Here is a 21,397-nt window from a genome sequence, read left to right as displayed (position 1 = left end):
CTGTTTCAGAAGTCCTGAAACCATTTCCAATACCTTGTTGCAAGAATAAGTATGTTGACATCTAGGATCTTCTTGCCTTGTGAATCTCAGTGAAATAGTTGATAAATGAGGCTTTTGTAGTGCCAGCAAGTAGCAACATGTGCTCTTTGTAGCAGTTTGGTGTAAATATAGCAGCAATTTCACTACTGTCATAGGCCTTCTCCTATCACCAAAAAACTAATTGCTTTTATGGCACTACACAGCTGCCTGAGTAATGACAATTCCAAACAGCATCACTGCAACTTAACGAACTTGGTTTACGAGAAGCACTGAAATCACTCATTTTCACACGTCGTTAGAGACATTTCTCTCATGAGGCTCTATTCTCGACACGCATGGCGGCTGCACAGCCGCCATTATCCACCATCTTGGCTGTCTTATTGGCTGTCCAGGGGTCACGTGTTTTGAAATTTGTGCCGGGAAACGGAAATTTTCGTCAGAATGACGAAACGTGACGTGGAGCTGCAAATTTTATCGACTAATACTTTTTTTTTCATCTTTATTCAAGCCACTACAATGATAACTGAAATCTCTCTAGAGATAAATTTCTTTCTTGCACTTGAGACGCAAGAAAAGTGCAAGCCCATTTCCTGCCATATCCTCTTCAGGCACCAGATAATTCTGTCTATTGACAATTTAGTTTCCCACATTCCCTGCATTTTTAGAATTACAAAATGCATACAGCTCCCGAGCGCTAGGAATTTTTAATTTTCAGTGAGCTTTACCACAGGATGTGGACTCTATGTGAGAACTCTGCACAGGAACATCAGATGTGGAAACATAACCAATGCCTTGTAAAATACTTCCAATGTAAAAGACAGTTAAAAAGAATGAAAGAAATGAACCAGCTGCACGATAAAATGCTGACACTGAAAATAAATGAGAGCCATCAACATTCCCCAACTCGTTTTACTAAAACACTTTAAACATATTACTCAAACTTGCAGCACAGGCCCAATCAGAAGTGTTTCATGATTTATAACATGTTTTATAATATATAGACACACACACACATATATATAGTTTTTTTTTTCATTACTGCTTTTGCTTTGCATGCACTATCATAAAAATCACAATTGTGCGCACAGCACCTGAAGGGGGTATACGTTCATTTAGAATACTTGAAGACGTATTTGCTGCAGCTGCATGTTTTTATAATTTTGGTGAAATCGAGGCAGCTCAATATGCCATACTCACTCGTACTAATAATATTTATCCATTTATTAGAATCACCAACCCACCACAGCACTATTAGTTAGTTTGAGGTTTTCCAAAAGACATCTGCTTTCCTTGAACTTTTGTGATACTATGAAGCACTGAGAGACCATGTAGGTACAAAGGGGGCTTAATAAGTTTAATAAAAGCATGAAAAGGATGCACATCCTATTTGTATAGTGTACTAGTGTACCAAAGGCTGATTCTTACCATTTTTTCAGACAGCCGTGACAACGCAGAATTGGGCAACAAGAATATGCATGCCCTGCTTGATTATGGCTTCGGTTAAGTGTGTCCCAGCTTTTCTCCTATACTAAATGCTTCTCAGCTTTCAGATTTCACTTTCTGTGAACAATACCTGCTTTAGATAATGTGATCAGTTCTCTTGTTGTGTCCATCAAACAGTTACTAGTTGACAAAGCTCAAGCCTTCTATGAACCCTTTTTGAAGAGGGTAAAAGGGAGCGGAGGAACATAAAAACAACTGGCGAAGCTTTCTCACCCTGTCCACAGCTTTCCGAACATTTTCTTGGCTAGAAGCTGTGACAAAGGCGTGCAGCGGTTCATCTTCACCAGGCAACGGCTGGCCATCCTTGCGCCCAACCTTGCCCTCCTTCACCGAGCCTTTGCCTCGAATGATGATCTTGGCACCAGTCTCTTTTTCAAGGGACTTCAGTGTGTTGCCTCTTGGGCCAATCAATAAGCCTACAAAATTGATGTCTGGGTGCTCTTCCTGTGGAATCATCACCTTCTCAGACACACGGACCAGAGGAGGCCTGAAAACAAGGCAATATTTGCTTCAGCATGCTTGAAGGTTACTGTGCATCAAATGACACATGATGTAAAATCGTGCCTACAAAAGAGGACTATCTTAATTCAGATGCTCTTATTCTTTTGCCAGTTTTATGGAATCTGTCCTGTTACTCAGAATGAAGAAAAATTTAAGGAAGTGCTTGCCAGCATCGCAGTCAAGGTCACATGCATCATCTCATCTGCACTTCACAGAATCATGGCAACACGCAAAGCACACCGGGCTGTGTGAGAGGCAAATGCAAAATGGACTTGCAGCCTTGACCATCACTCAATTAACTTAAAATAGATATTATTTTACAAAGCACAACACTAAGCAAAAGTCCATAAATTATTTTTGGTAGCACTGGCATTGTAAAAAAGAACAAGACTGAGGTTCCTCTTGAAATTCATTTATTCGGACAGGCCAATTCTTCAGACATCTTTGCGGTCCCCTCAATGCCCAAAGAATCGGGTTAGCGACAGTAAAATTGATGAGCATAGTAAAAGCCTCATTAGAGAGTTGGGACGCAAGCAGCTGGCATACCCAAAAACCCTGCCTGCTTGCATTTTACTAGGACCAAAGTGCAGGAGTGGAAGCGGCCAAAGGTGTTTTGAAGCAGTAAATTTGCCACATCGGAGCAGGTTTGGAGCAGCAATTGTCAGGTTTGGTGCAGCTTGCTAAAACTCAACATGAGTGAAATACAGGCAGATTAAAAACAATGTTCTTTATTTGATTCATCGTTCTGTTGCGCTGTGGCAGGCACAATCAATGACACACAAAGTTAGTAGAAAACAAAGAACACGACAAGCAAAGCACAAACTGTCAACAGAGGCTTATTCAAAAAATGATTTTTCAAATAAATCTCAGTTGACAGTTTGTGCTTCACCACCTGTCGTGTGTTCCTTGTTTTCTATTAACTTCATGTGTCACTGTGCCTGCTGCAGCACAACAGAACGATGATGAATCTACACCAACTAGACCCTTTTCAAGCTCTGCTTACTTTTTCTTTATTTGACTTTGCAGAACAGTGTCAAGTTACATACTGGCTGTGCCAACTATAAATGCAGCCAAGAGACAAAATATACTAATGGATGGCTTTACGCAAACAGCGCCCACTGTATGTTGATGGGCAATGTTGATTGTTTAGCCTAATCAATGAGGTCTTGATGCAAAGGTTGTAGAGGATGTCAAGAAGCGACCGATAACAGTATTTAAAGCAACCTAGGTCTTAAAAAATGAATGAATAAATTTTTTAAATAAAGAAGATAGAGAAGAAGAAGCCTGTGACGAAAATTTTAAAATAACAAGTGACAATGCACTCCAGTGCCAGTGATATCAGCAGTCTCGATAAGTAAACCTTGTCATTTAGTATGTTGTGCATCTAATGCAAGCGCGAACCAGGACTTCACATTTGATAAGGATCAAAGATAAGTGCGGAGAGCTTCTAACGCGTTGGGAATAGGGCGCGGCCACTCGTTTCCAGTGCAATAAACTAGGCCCGAAACTAGCTGTTTCAGTTTACACTGAAACCACTGCAATCTATGGCGCGCACACATGCTGTAACAGCTTCCATTTTTCAATTTCACGAGGCTTCCTTTTAGCTAGAAAAAAAGGTTTGCACAAAACCTAGGTCGCTTTAAATGCTGTTATCGATTACGCAAGTTAATAAATGTTAACTAAGTAAACTTAAATTATTTTTGCACAACGAACAAAAAATACTAGTGACTAGAATGAACAACACCCATCAACGTCATTCACGTAAGGCCCCGACATTAATTTGCTACAGCCAGCAACCCACCACAGAATAAACGTGAAATTACTTCCCTGGCCATTGCATGTTTGCCAGTTCTCCACATGGCTTGCAGGGAAAAAGCTGTTACTTTTGATTTAAAAAAGAAAAAGCTACTGGCTGCTCTCTGTCCACACTTGGTGTCTAAGGGCACACAGTCGACAACCAATTTTTTTTTGCCCAAGCTCGATTGTGCAAAGGCACTAAAATGTGGGTTCTAGGCACCTAAACCGGACCATAAAGCCTCATCTTAGGCACGACAGGGGTCAAAATAGGCACTGTAATCTCTTTGCAAAGCACAAGCTGTTTTGTGTGTTGACTGTGTGTAACCTCAATTTCATGGTAAGAAGCTGACTTTGCATTCACGTGTGATGTCTGAAAGGCAGCAACCATATTGTACAAGCCATCACTTTATAGGGCTTTGCTGGGCACCCCAGAGGCTACTTTTTTGTCTACCTGCACACTGCAGCCAACATGCCTAATACATTAATTCAGACGGTATGAGTACGTATGGTATATTTAGCATATTTTCCTGCTTACAAAGGCGCATCAACTGGAGCAAGTATGAAAAACCCAATATATGCCAAAGAGCAGCTAAATGGTTAATCATAGAAGGTAAATCCGTGCCTAAAGGATTGAAGTCAACTAATGTACCAGTAAGAAAACACAGAAGTGAATGCAGCATTTTTATATTTTTGTATATTTCATGGCTTTACAGGCTTTGGGATTCTTGAATGTTTGCCTCCAAGAACCGCCAAAATTTCTTCAAGCAAAAAACAAATCCATGTTTCTATCTTGTCTAAGACAGATTGCACCTCTGCACAAACGTTTCTAAAGCTGCTGCCTGATATGGAATGCACTAAACTTGTGTTTTTGGTGTTTTCTTGTGTTTATAACTCACCCCCTTACACCCATAAGAAAGGGTGTTCGAGGAAACTAATACACCCACATGAATGGGTGGTTTTTTGGAATTGCAACCTTTCCCCTGTGTTGCCGCTCGTACACCAAAAGGGTGGGGCCGTGACCCACAGGAATAGGCATTTGCCTGTAATCCGGTCTATAGTGATATGACACATACACAGCGATGCAGTCATATCTTCAACAACTAGGTAATAAGTATAAAGAACACCATAATTCTTGGGAGTTACTCAGAACCAAGAATGTGAGGAGTGGGAATAACAAGAGGCTGAGCATAAATGCTACTTTTTAGTAAAAGCCACTATTGGAAAGCAGAGATCCAGTTATATAAACTGAAATATTTACTGGAGCTCATGAAAAAAATGTATTCTCATGGTGTCCCTATACTTACAGGAGGCGCTCCTCGAAATAACTTTTTTTATTACATGTACTAGAGCTTTCAAAATTCAGCCAATTATAGAGTTTTCTATGCAGATTTAAAATGTATCATCAGTTTTTTTTTTTTTTTTTGTAACTGTTATAGGAGTTATGTGATGCACAATGGCAAAATAGTCATCGTTGTGGGCACTTATTTATGTACTAAATTTTCACAAATAGCATCGTGCTGTAGCTTGTTTAGCTCTTGTAGATCACAAAGTGCCGATATCTAGCGAAACAGCGCGTACAATTACTGAAACTATGCAAAAAATTTGAACATTTAAACTTTTTTCCCCCTTAGTTCCCTGAACTATAACCCTGTACATTCGCTGACCAATTTTCCGGACCTCGCGGAGACCGAGAAATAGTCTGAAAAACTCGTTCACCCCAAAAAATAAAATTTATTAGGCTTAGAGTGGCATAAAAAAAAAAAAAAAGAGCCCTTCCACTACTGTGACGATGGAAGCCAGCAAAGCTATGACTATAGTGGGTCTGCTATAGAGGATACTGCTATAGTGAATTTATACAGGGTGTCCCAGCTATCACGCAGCACGATTTAAAGAGGAACGGCATTACGCGAAGCAATCCTAGAGCGTATTGTTTCCAGTACAGCGGAGTAGCCGCCAGTAATTTTTTCGTAACTGTGATTTAATTAGGTAATTGTAATTAATTATCTAACTCGAGAAGTACTGCCCTAATTATCAAAGTGTCAATGAGAAAGTTGTAGAGCAACATGAAGAACTCCCGATACAGCCTTTCTGTTGCTCAATACGTGCTACATAAGAGTTTTTTTCGAGCGTGAAAGAAGCCCGCGAATACACGCAAAGTGCCTCGAGCGGCCAGTCACGCAATTCTGCGTGTATTCGCGGGCATCGGCGGTGGTGAGGGGTATAACAATGGGCCATCCATCATCCATTTTGACACCTGTGCCAAGGCATAACTGGTGGGAAACCGCCACGCACATGGAGCCGAACAATGCTAATGATGATAGTTGTTTTTTCTCCACGCGGACACAATCCTGGGGGAACTAGCCCTTAACAGCTTCGCTGTAAAAAGATCTAATCATACCCTACCTCATACTGCTCTTGGAGGCAATCAGATTTGCTTGGATTCGCGCAAGACTGACGTCTCCGTATCAGTCGACAAGAGTATAACCACGTTGGCATTCTCCGTTGGTGGAGATTACCATGTAGATGAAGAAACAACCCCGTTACTTCGCATCATTTTGCTCTCTCGAAGGCACAGGAGGTGGCGCCGTTCACACAAATGCGAAGCCACACAAACACACAAAGATGCGACACGTCTCCGATACACGCCTGCTCTGTGGACGCATCATGTGCAAAATAGCAACCAAAACGTTTTTAAAAAAGAAAAAAGGTCGCAGTTGCGCCTGAAAGGCAAAGCATTGATTGCGATAACAAATCTGTAGACAATTATACGAACTAAGGATAGTTGCTTTATCGGCATTATAAACTTGTAAACATTCACTTACTAAATTAACAAGCACGGTAAAATGCGGGCGCAGGTAAACATGAACACATCTCGCTTGATGACCGCAGAAACTTGCGGTCAAAACGCTGGAGTGAGTCTCCAAAAAACGCTAGTCTGTCTTCAACACAAACTAAACGTCGAAAGCACAGCACATACGAAGCTACCGGCACTAGTTGCACCGCAGATCACTTTGAAGATGAGGCTCGCGCGGGCGCGCACTTTTTCCTTGTCACAGATCACTTTTAAGATACGGCGCCCGCGCGGCCGCCGCCAAAGTAAAACGGACGCCGCCACATGACCCAGCGCCCCCGCGCGCCTGTCGTACCCGAGAGCATTATTTTTCGATTTTCGGAGTTCTGGTAGCCAGCTAGTTCTGGTCCTGATAGGAAGTCAAGTGGGCTGGAATCCCAAGACTGTTCGAAAGTAGCTGTTCGAAATTTGCAAAATCAAACACTAGGACAGGTCACAGCAGGCCACGGGATAAAAGTAAGCATGATAGCAGCATGGCAGCGGCAGGCGCGCGCTCGTCATAATCGGTCCATTTATGCATCGCCAGCTTTCACGAGATTTCGCGCGACTACACACACGACGCGCACACTGGTGCTCCTCACTTTGCACAGCGCAACAAACGGCCTCCAACGCGTCCGATACCAAGACGCAAAATCGCGTGTAAGTAATTGTATCCCCGAAAGTGACTGCTCGAGGATGCCTGCTCATAGCGATCATGAAGCTGGCGACATTGATGAGTTGGACAAGACACGAAAAAGCTGCTAGGATATTGGGTACGTCTTATACGCATAAAATTTTGTGCCGACCTCCTTGGGCATTGATTTCAGAAAGTTTGTTTCGGCTGATGGTGCTTCTCTTCTGCCCCTGTGCTGAATGAGCTGGGGCTGCGGCTGGCGCATGAAAATGCACACTTCGCCTATGATCAGCGAAAAGTGTCACACGAAGAACAGTATATTGGTAGATCATGAGGGCAATAAGCTAATGTACGTGTGGTCATTACTCAACCAGTGTATTCTTTTGACATCAACGGCCTAGTGAGAACACATTGGCTTTGAGCTGCCACCCAAATATACGACGGAGAGACGGAGCAAAGAAGGGCTAGCTGCGACGCCTTCGCTACTACAGAAAAGGGAGATATCACCGCATATACACTGAGAGATGTGAAAAGGGATGCCACCAGATAAAATGAACTGAAAAGGCACCGCAATGTGTGGGAATGAGCTTCTACAACTAGTGTGAGACACGATACAGATATGGCATGCGAGTGCGGCACGCTGTTCACGACCGGGAATAACCTTTCACGGGACACTCGCACAAAACGCTTCAAATTGTTTGCTACCGCTCGTATCGAACCGCCTCACAAGGCGGAATGGTGAGTTAGAACCTTAGAAGATAATGCTAGAAGTAATGCAATCCGAAGATGACCGTCGCCAGTTGGCTTAGCAAGGTATAGCCCAGACCACACGTATGCTTGGGGACACGCGCAAGCTCGCACCTGCCGCGCCTCGCGAGGAATGGCAGTTTGCATCCACAAAGGCGCGCGCGCGCGCTCACTGGGCTTACTCATAGACGCCTTGGCAGACGCCACTTTGTACTTTGTTATTGACAGTGTTTAAAAATGCTTCGATATCTATAAACGTAATTGTTATATTGTTATATGCTTAGAGCTGTTAGATCAGCACAAAAAGGAAAGAAGCACTTTCTTGCATGATATGAATCTGCTTCACTGAGAGTTGAATGTACCGCGCCCCTAGCTGCAAATCCAGGTGCGTTGACACAAGGCAGCCCAAGCGCGCGAAAACAGAGAGGAGCTGTTCACAGAGACTGCGCCGCATTTCGACCCGTACGAGCCGTGCCGCGAGCTTGCGCGCGTCCGTAAACGTACTGTGCGTGTGGTCTGGGCTTGGCCTCAAGCGCCCACGTTGCAGTCCATCAAGTCCTTACAAAGATGGCGGCGAGCGCTCATCGCCTCTTTGTGTCGTCTGATAGCCAGAGAACTTCTAGAGAGCAGCCAGACCAAAATCGTCCTGGCTGCTTCTGGCAGCCCACGGGTTAGAGCACTGCACGGGCCCGCGGGCCGGGCCCGGCCGTCCGAAGTGTTTGTCGGCGGGCTCGGGCCGGGCCCAGGCTTAAAGCCGCGGGCTCGGACTTGAGGCCGCAGGCCCGGGCCGGACTTGGGCTTGAAGCCACGGGCCCGGGCCAGACTCGGGCCCGCTCATTGAAGGGCCTAAGTAGGCCTTCGAGCACATGCGACTGTTATGCATAGCATGGTTCAATGCATTCTGTGCCAAGCTGAAGTGACACGTGCAAGATGACTGTCATCATCATCATCAGCCTATATTTATGTCCACTGCAGGACGAAGGCCTCTCCCTGCAATCTCCAATTAACCCTGTCTTGCACTAGGTGATCCCAATTTGCGCCTGCGAATTTCCTAACTTCATCACCCCACCTAGTTTTCTGCCGTCCTGGACTGCGCTTCCCTTCTCTTGGTATCCATTCTGTAGCTCTAATGGTCCATCGGTTATCCATCCTACGCATTACATGGCCTGCCCAGATCCATTTTTTCCGCTTAATGTCAACTAGAATATCGGTTATCCCAGTTTGTTCTCAGATCCACACCGCTGTCTTGACTGCATATCTTATCAGATGACTATATCTCATCAAAGAAAATAGTAAAACAGATGAAGTTCTCATTTTTAAAAGCGGAGCTGTTTTAGCCGGGCCTAATGTGTCCACTGAATCCAAAAATGTGGGCCGATCCTGGCAGCAGTGCAGAAAGGATCCAAGAGCAATGGCACATACACCTGAATGGTGGGGACTAATTGCCTATCGATAGGCAATTGATAGCCAATCAATAGCTAGTCAATAATCGATCAATAATCAATAAATTTCCGAAAATGCTGGGGATTACTTGGTAGTGCTTAGCCTAGCCCAAATACGTGGCCAATACCTTACGATAACCAATCAACAGCCAATCAAGAGCTAATCGATAATGGATCAACAAAAAATAAATTCAGATAACTTGGTAGTGCTTAGCCTATCCCAAGTACGTGGCCAATATCTTGTTATAGACAATCTATAGCCAATCAATAGCTAATCGATAATCAATCAATAATAAATAAATTCCGGGAAATGCTGGGGATGACTTGGTAGTGCTCAGTCTAGCCCAAAAGAAAGGACTAGCTAGGTGCCCATCCTCTCCGCTGTCTCTTTAGCATTGCGCCGCCAGTGCAAGCTACGCAATTTTTTTTCTTTTCCGCAAAAACGAACATTGTTTCCGTATAAGGAAAAATAAATTATACAAAGAACCACTCCTCAAACCATGTCCATGTTACCGCTTTTGCGATCGCACTATTATCAGTGTCGATACTATGGCATTATTTTAGCGTTAAGGCCAGTTACTTTTGTGCTTCAATGCATAAAACAGCGTTTTCCTCAAAAAGTTAACTGGAACGCCCATGCATTTCGTCGGAGACATTGAAAATTATTATCTCGAAACTGGTTCAGTCCTGAGAATTCGTTCCAAGTGGATGCGCCTTGCGAACTCAGCGGCTACAATTCGTAGATTGAAAGATGTTCCGTTAAATAATTAATTAAAAAGTTAATTCACGTAATTATGTTAAATATTCAATTAGGCATTTTGACCATCCATTAGGCCATCCATGTCAGAATTAGCTTGGAACTACATAAAACAATAAGCCTCCTTAGAGCGTCGTCGCATTAATGCGAACACAAGAAATCCTGAGATATGGTCAATTCCATACTTCAGAAATCTCTATAAGCATCAGTCGTTAATACATTACCTACCATTCACTTTGAACAGATACAAAAATGGCGGTAATTTCAGTAAGACAGAACTCAGCTGACACTTTGGTCGCTTGTAATGTATCTGATGTGATTATTCTGTCTTTGTGTATGGTTCTGAGTATATAATGTAAATCCTGTTTCGTTTTCTTAGCAAATGTTGATCTTGTAAAATTCAGTCTCATGCTATGTTGTATAGCTGGTGTTGAGTTGTTTTGTATAGCTAGTATTCTTATTGTAGTGTTGTTTAAAATGCATTCTGTTAAAACTTTTTCCAATTCTGTTAACTCGCCGTGACGCAAATATTCTTTGTCTTTCCGTTATTAGCTATTTCATCTTTGAGGAATTCCAGCGATAGCTGGAAATATATGTGAATTATTGTGCATTTGTACACACTGTTTGCTGTACTATTGCCCCGCCTGGTCTTTTGGGTCACGTCAAGCTACATATGTAGCTTTTAGTCCAAAATGACCGTCCAGCATGTAAACTGGACAATAAATTGATTTGATTTGATTGATTTCGTCGGACACTTTGAAAGTTATCTCGAAACTGGTTTAGTCCTGAGAATTCGTTCTAAGTGGATCGCCTTGCGAACTCGGCGGCTATAATTCGTAGATTGAAAGATGTTCCATAAAATAATTATTTAAAATGTTAATTCTTCAATTTGCCGTTTTGATTTCTCGTGGAAGTAATGGCCGCCTCATCGAGTAGTGTAGATCAAGGATTATAACTGTGCTATCTGCCACAGGCAATCTTTAAAAATTTGGTTCAGCTAAAATGAAACACCCTGTATATTTGCATGCTAAATGACATCATAGAACCATATCGTACAAATCAAGGTAAGTGCATGCGCACCACCAGAAAAATAGTACCACAGGCAATGGGCCGGATTACTGATGTTCCAGTGGGAGAAACAAAGATTTCGGCCTTTTATTGCTTATAAACTGCAGCTGATTAAACCTCGAGAAGGTGAGGCTGACAGATACGGTACAATCTGTAAGTAAAAAAAAAAAGATTTTTTTTTTCTTACAGGCCGGGCCTGGTCATGCACACGCAGGCCCTAGCTAAGCTTAGTAATGAATGCACGGGCCCGGGCCGGGCTCGGGCCGAAAAATCAGGCCCGTGCAGTGCTCTACCGCGGGTAGCCAGAACCGTCCAGCGCGAACAAATGCACGGCGGAAGTGCATCACGCAGTGGGCAGAGCAACCCGAGAAAAACGAAGGCGCTCTCTGACAGCCCGCGGGTAGCCAGAAGTGGAAAATTCGTCTGCACAACTATTTTTCGTCTAAAGCTTTTCGCTGGTCACAGGCAGTGTACATTTTCATGCGCCAGCGCAGTTCCTTCAGCATGGGGCAGAATTAAGAGAAAAACCATCAGCCAAAACAAACTTTTGTGAAATCGATTTCAAGCATGTCAGCATGAAATTTTATGCGTATAAGACATACCCGATATCCTGCTTTTTCGTGTCTAGTCAAATGATGTCAAATGTCGCCGGTGGCCGACGTCATCGCTGCGAGCAGGCATCCTCGAGCGAGTGATTTCGCAAACACTTATGTGCGATTTCGCGTTTTGGCATCGGACGCGTCGCACGCCGTCTGCTGTGCTGTGCAAAGTGAGGTGCCCTGGGCACGTCCGAGGTGCCCTGAGCACGTCCTGTGCCGAGTTGTGCGAAACCTCGCAAAAGTGATCAGATTCCCGAATGCAACTATATATTTTAAAGGGCAACTCCAGCGATTTTTTGACCATGTCGAGCTAATAAAATATTTAGCTTCCCGAGACCCTTCTGTGACGCACCTGATAGGAAAATTGTTCCACAACTACGAAAATAATTTTAAATAAGCAGAAAAGCGCACAAACGAAACCGAAACCTGAGCAAGCAGCCGAGCGAACCTCTGCGTGTGACGTCACGAATGTATCCCCGGCGGGGAAGGCGCGCAACGCATGCCGGTCTCAGCCCGCGGGGCGAACGAAACCGGCGAAGAGCAGACGCTCAGCTTATTCGTGACCGCGCCGGACTTTCGGGGACCTTCAGGTTACATTGCAAGCTGCACCACCTATTCGGATCTGTCAAACAGTGACAGTTATGATTCAGACGAATTCAATAGCCACGAATTGCCGTCCTCCACCACTAGAGCCAGCACCCATGCGCAACATATCGCGCTGCGACATGAAGACCAAGGGTAGCCCTAACCACTGATATACGCGCTGCTTGCTATTTTAGGTGTTTTACCCCTCTCAGGGAACCGCTTCGCATGCTCACTGTTAAATGTGGAGCACGACTTTCCACATTTGTATCAGACAAGAACGCCGCTGAAAGTCCAAAGCACCGACCGGTGCATTTGTTTACATCTGCAGGTACAGCAACCACTCGTACGTCGTTCGCTTGAGATAGCCGCTCATCGGTGACATCAATTAATGTCAGAACATATCAAAACACGTAGATTTTGTGCATGTAAGCACCGTTACATCACTCTGGGTCGCGCTGATACGTGCGACCACACACCTTCGGAAACAGCGAGCGGGAGACCGTAGTAGGCAAGCGTTGTGCAGCCTGCTTATCATTCTTCGTATTCTCTTCATGCACACAATTAGTGTTCCGTAAAGTAGGCATAGTTTAGGACATTGCACGTATGATCGTTCATTTAGAGAATGTATAGTTTTTTCGCAGAAACGCCGATGTCGTGAAGTATGACATCGTTGGCAGCTGAACGAGACGGTTGTTTACGCATGCTGTATCGAAGGGGCCTCCGCTTGCTGCCCATTTGGGATACGAGGCAAACAGTGCACCTCGTAAGCTAAACAATTAGTCAGCATAACAATAGGCAATAATACACCCATGGATTTGCGTAGTCACATTTCATTTAGGGAAGCGCCGGCGAGTGCATACGACTGGCCGCATTCGAGAACGGCAACGTATACGGATGTTGATTGCGCGTCGTGTTGTCGCTTCTAGCTTTTTGTGTGTGCACTGTACAAAATGAGGAATGGTTTATTTCAAATCCGTATGGTCAAAACTGTACAGAAGCAGCTTTCCTCATCCTAATAGCTTAATTAGCTTCATATCAGTGGGTCTGGTCCGCCAGCAGCAGACGCACGAACTCGACCACTGTGATAGGCTTAACCTCGGCTGAACGCGATCGGCATCGGGTCAAACTGTGTTTGCGGATGGCGAAGGCTCACGATCGTCGACTCCTGCACGCTCTCGTCGCTGTCGTCTGCATGATCCAGGCATGCTCTGCGTGGACTATTCCTGACGTCATACACAATGTGGCCTATAACTGAGGAGGAGGTAAGGTAGGGTGCTCGAGGCAATAAATTAAATTCATTTGTAAAAAATCTGTGCAACTCACAAGCCTGCTTTTTTTAGGACATGGCGGAGGTATTCAGAGGAACAGACCCAGCGAATTTCATCGACATCCGTTGACATCGAAAAAATCGCCGGAGTTGCCCTTTAAGCTGGCAACGCAGAAATGAGCCGACTATACCAAGCATGCGTCGCCGACGCCGGTTGCTGCCATGCTAGTAGCATGTTCACATTTATCCTGCGGCCAATGCTGCCCGGCGTTAGATTTTTCGATTTTGCAAACTTCGGGCAGCTTCGGGTTGTCTTGGGATCCCAGCCCACGTGACTTCTTATCAGGACCGGAACTAGCTGGCTGCCGTCTGCCAGAACCACGGTGTAAGAACAGGTGCTCCGATGACGCGGGGGCGCTGGTGAGAAACGAGTCTCACTAATGGTGGTGTTTCACGTCTGCACCACTGCGCGGCAGCACACATTAGGAGGCCGAAAAGCGGGAAATTCGATTGTGTAAGTAATTGCAACTGTACGTAAAGCGTGTTGAAAAAATTCATGACACAGTCATCCAACAGTTTACAGAAGCGTTTAGGTGCCACCATCTTGGGCTGTTAACACTACTGTTTTCTTTCTTTAACAATGAAGTGTACGTTACTATAGTCGATTCGCAAGCATGAAAATAGTTGTATAAATGCGTTCAGCGTCTCATGACCATGTTCCGTGACTTCACTTCTCATAAAACATGCAAACTGTTTGTGCAACAGCTCAAGATGGCGGCGCTCATGAATCTAATATAAGATCGCCTATATTTGTAACTGAGAGTAGATGGATAAATATGGTTATGTACAGTAAGAAGCTGGGCTCCCAGCACACATTTTAACCAGAAATTTCTATTTGAAATCGCTGCCTTTCAACTCCTCCCATCGACAGCAACCGCCATTTTGGCAAGGCTTTCCAACGTCAGGAACTGAGGGGCCATCTCTGTGTTGTCTGCTTCGAAGCAGTTCGAGACCACATCAGACGTCCTTCTATGCACGTTATAATACCTAAGGGCGTAGCAACATTGCCACTGAAATTGTGCTTGCAATTCCTTCACTTGCGCGATAAAAAGCAGTAGCAAACCACAGATGCACCGAGACGCACATGCATGATGTTCATGACGTATTTTCAGCTCCTGCAGTTCACAAAAGCATGGCCTACGAGACCGGCTTATGTTACCCGTTGGAATGGTTTCAGGAGGTGCCCAATCATTTCGTCACCATTCAGTGTCGCCAGACTGCTCACGGTTCAACTGCAAAACTATTTTTTTTTTACTGTTTCGGTCTTCCACTACAATAATTCAATTCCCTCAGGCTCCCGAGTGCTCTAGCAGACGGCGTGTGTCGATGCTTAGAAGCGGTCGCCGACAAGCAGCGCTGGCAGACGATAAGCTCTTAGTTTAGCAATGTTCACTTCAATATTTAGCAATCTATCATCGTCGTTCTTGGTAAGCAGTAAAAAATTGAGTGAATCTCAAGAGGGGGAAGGGAGGTCTGCATCTCGAGCTGCAACGTTGCCTGGTCTCGGAGACAGATTGTTGTCAAGAAGTGATTCGCACCAAATTGCAACAGCGGGTCTTGCATGTGCAAAGACACAGTTTCCATGCTCAGTGAAAAGAGCCGACTGTATGGTTCGTAAGATGCTCTCAAACATGGAGACCACATCCTGCGACCGGGAGTGTACGGCTGCGAGAAGCACTTTGACCGGGCGTACGTCACAGGTTCATGGACAGCAGTGCACAATAAATTTGTTCTTGTCAGCACGTCCAGAACAGCAAATTTGAGAAATCTGGCTAAGCTCATGTAGAACTGTGCTATGAGATAGGCCACATGGGTACGTAATGACTTCTGCACATCGCTTGAGATCTTTTTTTGGTTTGCAAGTTGCAGTTATCTCTAGTCTCTTTTCCGCCGTGAATGTTAAATAACTGAGTGCAGCACTGAGAGAAATACTACACACTTTTCTTCAGGAAAGGCAGCAAAGCACTTCAGCAATTGAAAATACAGTGTAGACCGCTTATAACGTAAGTCGCCGGAGTCGCGAATATCCGCACTATAAGCGGTACCGCACTATAACCAAAGCAACAATTTTCAAGGCCCGCACATATGCAAAACATGTGCACCGAGCCGCCACGCGTATGCGACAGTCGAGGAATGCAGCTAGAACGTTTGCATTCAATTTACAGTCGAATCTCGTTAATTTGAACCAAATCACGCGGCGGCGCCTCCGATCAGCATTGCGCCGGCACCGCCATAGAGTAAAAGCTTAGAAGAGACCCATCAATGTCGCGCGCGAACAAAAAAAATAAATAAATAAAAAGAATGCGGCGGAAATTTCACCCTCTCTCAAATGGCAACGTCGCCGATTTTGCGTTCCGCCGGAACATGCGTGTACGTGCCGACGTCTCAGCCACGCTACCCTAGCCACGCGCAGAAATGGCAGTGAACCTTCTTTCTTCTTTATGCTTCCTCTACTTTCTAGTCCCGTGTTGACCTTGCACGCTGCGGCTACGGCGCAGAGGGAAGCAGCGGCGCTGTCCCAGGCTGGCCAACGCCCGCTTCTCGATAACGGCAGAAACGAAACTTCGGGGAGCTGGCGCCGGGCCGGCTGTAGCGGCGGGCAGGCGGGCGCGCGCGGTTACAGTCGAAAGTGAGGGCGGTACAAGGGAGGGCGAGGGGAGCCAACGAAGCGGCGGAGTTGCCGAGGCGAAATCCTCTTCCCTGCCGCCCTCCTCCGTCACATTCCACGGTCTCTGCGTGCGCCCTTCCCCATGCCGTGCCGGCGCTGCCCGCTCCCTGAAGTTTCGTTTACTGCCGTTATCGTGGTGGTGGTGGTGAAAAACTTTATTGAGTGATGACAGGAGAGAGTTGGGGACGGCCTTAAGGGCCGGCCTCTCACAAAATCTAGGAGGGGTCCCTAGTCTGGAACCCCTGTGGCTTCTGCTGCAGCACGCGCTCGGGCCACTAGGGCGCGTTGATCCTCCAGGGTCGAGCAGCCGAGCAGGGCAGCCTCCCAGCTCTCTCGGGTAGGGGGGAATGGGAAGGGGTGTGGCGGGACCGCCAGGTTTGATGGGCAGGCCCACACCATGTGGAATGGGTCCGCGAATGGATGGTCACAGTGTGGGCAGGCCCCGGAGAATGCCGGGTTAAAGTGTGAGTATGGCCGGGCACAATACCGTGTAGGTGTAGAGACGGAGGAGCCAGCGCTCGTCCGCCTTGTTTAGGCCCGATGCCGGTGGTGGGAATCTGAACCTGTGCGATTTGTACAGGGTCATGATTTCTTTGAAGGATGTAGCCGGATTTGGTGCTGGAACATCAGGCAATGGAGGGCGAGGCGGATCCCGGTAATTTAGTGCGCGGGCTGAGGCATCGGCAGCCTCGTTTCCACCTAGCCCTGTATGGCCAGGGGTCCAGATGATTGTACGCGGGTTGGGGCGATCTAGATAGTAGCATCGTTTAAGAATTTGGGTGCGCGTTCAGTGATGCAGCCCCGGATGAGATTTTGGCACGCACTCTGCGAGTCGGCAATGATGATCCGAGATGCGGGGTCCGCTGCGGCGAGTGCTATGGCGACTTCTTCCGCGTGTGTGATGTCGGGTGCTCGTAAGGTGAGCCCTTGAATAGGTACGTTTTGGTGAACAACAGCGGCCGTGTACCACCCGCCGTGATGCGGGCCGGATGCGTCCGTGTAGAAGACCCCCGTGCGTGAGCCATAGCGTTGCTGTAGGGCGTTAGCCCGCGCTATACGCCTACCATCGTGGGTCCCCTTAGTCATGTTTTGGGGCAGAGGCGGAATGATCAGGGCACCACGCCAGTCCTCAGGTATCGTGGTCCGCTCTTCTACCGTGTAGGTGTAGGAGATGTGTAAACGGTGTAGGAGGTCTCTCCCAGCCTGCGACGTGCCAAGTCGCAGGTACTGGTTGTTGAGATGAGCCTCTTTAAGTTCCCCGTATGTGTTTGTCATGCACAGGTCTGCGAGACGTTGGTTAGATGTCGAGATGGGGAGGTCAAAGGCACGTTTGTAGATTTTGCGGCGTATACAGTCGATTGTATTCTCGTCGCATTTACGCAGACGCAGGTAGGGGGTCGAATACAGGATCCGGCTGGTCACGAATGCGTTGGCGAGGCGCAGAGCATCCCTGCTCCGGAGGCCTCCCCGTTTATTCGAAACCCGGCGGATCATACGGTCCACCTGATCCCCTACCGTACGCAGTTTACGCAGGGTGGTGTCGATCTTGCGGTGTGTGTGGATGAAGAGCCCAAGGACTCTGATTTCATCACGTTCCGGGATAGGCCCGGTACGCAGGGAAAGTTCGATTTGTGTGGTGTCCTTTGGTTTGGGGCGAAGATGCACGTATTCCGATTTGGTAGGTGAGCATTCGAGACCGCAGCGACGGGCGTAGTCGTCTACTACCGACGCTGCTTGTTGCAGGCACGTCTCGATGCTGCCAAGAGATCCCTGGGTTGCCCATAGCGTGATGTCATCAGCGTACAGAGCGTGCTGCATGCCTGGGACATCATTGAGCAATGGGGGGACGTGAGCCATGGCAAGGTTTAACAGGAGAGGAGAGAGGACCGCTCCTTGTGGTGTTCCCCGCGTACCGAGGGGGTACGGGTCATGCTCCTTGTCTTGAATACGGAGGTATGTCTGCCGTTCCATGAGGAATTGGCGAACATACCTGAAAGCATTATGCCCACAATTTGTCTGTGAGAGGTGGGTAAGAATGATGTCATGGGTGACGTTATCGAAAGCTCCCTTGAGATCTAAGGCGAGGACTACCTTGTCGTCACTGGGGTGTTCCGCTGGTTCGATAACGTCTCGGTGTAGTTGCAGGAGAATGTCCTGTGCAGAGCGATGTGGGCGAAAACCGTACATGGTGTCCGCAAAGGTGTGTTGGGCTTCCAGATATTCAGAGAGCCTATCTTGGACCATGCTTTCCATAAGTTTCCCCACACAGGAGGTTAAGGAAATGGGTCTGAGATTGTCAATGTTAATGGATTTGCCTGACTTGGGTATGAAAGTAACCAAGGCCGTTTTCCAATCAATCGGTAGGGGCTCACGCCCCTCCCAGATCTGATTGAAATAGTCGAGGAGGTGAAGGTACGCCGAGTCAGGGAGGTTGGCTAAAAGCCTAACCGTCACTCGATCCCTGCCTGGCGCCGTTCCTCGTTTCATTTTGGACAGGGCCGCCTTCAGATCGTGGAGTTGGAAGCAACGATCCAGGTCAGCATTCTCCGTGCCTGCATAGGAGTACGCCGGTCCGAGGGGGTCCTGTTGGCAACCGCTGAGATATTTATCTCTTAGCGCTTGTGCCAATTTCTCCGCGTATGCGTGAAGTGCACGTTGTAAGTGTTTTTGTTTTTCTGTGCGTGTTTGGCTAGGGTCTATGAGAGCCCTGAAAACACACCAGGTGTTACGACTTGACATCTGCGTAGCGGCAGGGTTGCAGCGTTCCACCCAGTTAGAATCGGCGAGCTGGGCCACGTGCTCGTCCGCTTCTTGAGTGAGGGCTGCGATTCGTAGTTTGAGTTTTCGGTTGTGTTTCTGTCAGCGCCAGTGGCGGACTAGGCTGTGCCGAGCCTCCCAGAGGTGCAGGAGGTGGTTGTCCACTGAAGCGAGCGTTGGCCGGCCTTGGCAGTTTCGTGGCCCTCGCTCGCTATGCGAGCCGTGATATTTCACAACTCGCACTCAAGATTCTGGTTTCAGCCTCACTGGCTGTTCGTTCGCACCACGTGCCCTTCTCCTCCACTTCGTCTCTTTCTTCCTCGAGCACTCCTTGGGGCGCCCGTTCGAGGGGAGCGTTCGCCGTCTCCGCTGACTTCCGTACTCCCAGGCAGCCGCACTGTAACCGGTATTTCGTATCCCGCAACTGCACTATAAGTGATACGTGTATACATAGAGTGCTATGGGAAAATTAACGGGAGTCTGAAAAGACCGCACTATATCCGGTCCTGCACTATAAGCGGTTACGTTATAAGTGGTCTATACTGTACCATGTTCCAATTTTCTAACAAAGACAGTGACCTAAGGCTTGTCGCTAAAAACAGTAGCAGGCACTCTAAAATTAAACAGAGGCTGCAAAGCACGCTCCCAGAATGGTGGCAAGGGAATGTCTGGCCCCCCCAGCGCCCCAGCCCCCTAGTTGCATGCGCCCCCCTAGCGGCGGCCCAACACTATTGAGACGCGCCGCGCGTTTCCGTCGGAGCACCTGTTCTTACTCCATGGCCAGAACTCCGAAAATCAAAGAAGCCTGAGTAAAACAAACGCACGGCGGAAGTGCGTCGCATGGTGGGCGGAGCAACCCGAGAAAACGAACGTGCTCTCTGGCTGGCTTTGGCAGCCTGCAGGTACCCAGAAGTGGAAAATCGGAGAGGCCCATTGTCAGCTAAGGAAGAGCGGGCATGGCCTCCGAAACCGGGGGATGGCACATACCGTGCGCCTCGCAATCCTGGAGGCTACAGAGCGGGCCACTGGAAGCCAAGCCAGCGGAAAATCCAACATGGCAGCCTCCATGACAGGGTAGCGTGGCTCAGAACGAGCGATTTAGTCCGGAAAATCGTACTTCAGGGCCTAAATTCGTCCGAAAAATCGGTCGAGAAAATGCATTAGCTCTGGGAACCCTGACGGTGATTTATGAAGTCCAGAATATCCAACAGTGACAGTGACAAGAACTTTTATTGGTCCTGAGAACTGGCCAGGGGGAGCCGAAGGCTCCCTCAGGTCAAGTCGGTGGCTCCGCCCACGATGGCACTGGAGGCGAAATCCCGTTGAGATGTCGTGGGCCCTCTGGACTGCCTGGCGTTGGATGTGGTGGTGGTCGCTTCTTAGGAACTCCTCCCACTGTTCCTTTGTGGCAAGTATAGAGTTTTCTATGGCTGGGCACAGCCAGAGCACGTGATCGAAAGAGCATGAGTCGGCTCTGCATTTGGGGCATGACTACGGGAAGTGCGGGTCTATCCTGCTAAGGGACCGCGGAGTGGGGTACGTGCAGGTTTGTAACATTCTGAGCGTGCTAGCTTGTGGTTTACTTAGTTTTGGGTGAGGAGGAGAGAACCACCTCCTTTCCAAGCGGTAGTGTGAGACGATCTCGTGAAAGGTGCACAATGGGTCTTTCTGGATGCTAGCCTCGTTACGAGGAGGGCCGTTGACGGCTGCGCGGGTCGTGAAATCGCGCGCCAGCCGGTGAGCCCGTTCGTTGGGTTTGCAGCCGTGCGGTTGGATTGAATCTCCCAGGTGGGCCGGGAACCATGAAATGTGGAAATATGCTTCTGTGCCAATTTGACTGAAATTAGTGAGCTTGTTGATCGCAATTCTATTCGCCCGTTTCGATACGCGCGCCGCCGAAAAGGACCTAACGGCTGTACGGGAATCCGAGAAGACGAAGAGGGGAGAATGTGCGCTGTGTATGGCCAGGGCGATACTGTCGAATCTCGTTAATTCGAACACGCTTAATTCGAACTGCCAGTTTATTCAAACTGACGCTCTGGTCCTGTCAAAGTTATGTGTATTTCAATGGGCGAAAACGCTCGGTAATTCGAACGCGAAAGCATTTGCGACGGTTAATTCGAACATACCGCGGACCGACAAT

General features: G+C 47.4%; 1 protein-coding gene across 1 annotated transcript in view; it reads right to left on the bottom strand.

Annotated features, from left to right (window-relative positions):
* The window catches only part of LOC119436944 (splicing factor 1-like), a 66,942-nt gene that overhangs the window by 18,740 nt on the left and 26,805 nt on the right, over window positions 1-21,397 (bottom strand). The window contains exon 5 of the mRNA XM_037703989.2: window positions 1,756-2,029. Within this exon, the coding sequence (XP_037559917.1) occupies window positions 1,756-2,029 (274 nt within the window). The remainder of the gene's footprint in view (window positions 1-1,755; window positions 2,030-21,397) is intronic.

Source organism: Dermacentor silvarum, chromosome 1 (assembly GCF_013339745.2).
Source record: "Dermacentor silvarum isolate Dsil-2018 chromosome 1, BIME_Dsil_1.4, whole genome shotgun sequence".
Lineage (NCBI taxonomy): Eukaryota > Metazoa > Arthropoda > Arachnida > Ixodida > Ixodidae > Dermacentor > Dermacentor silvarum.
This window is presented reverse-complemented; position numbering and strand designations above follow the sequence as displayed.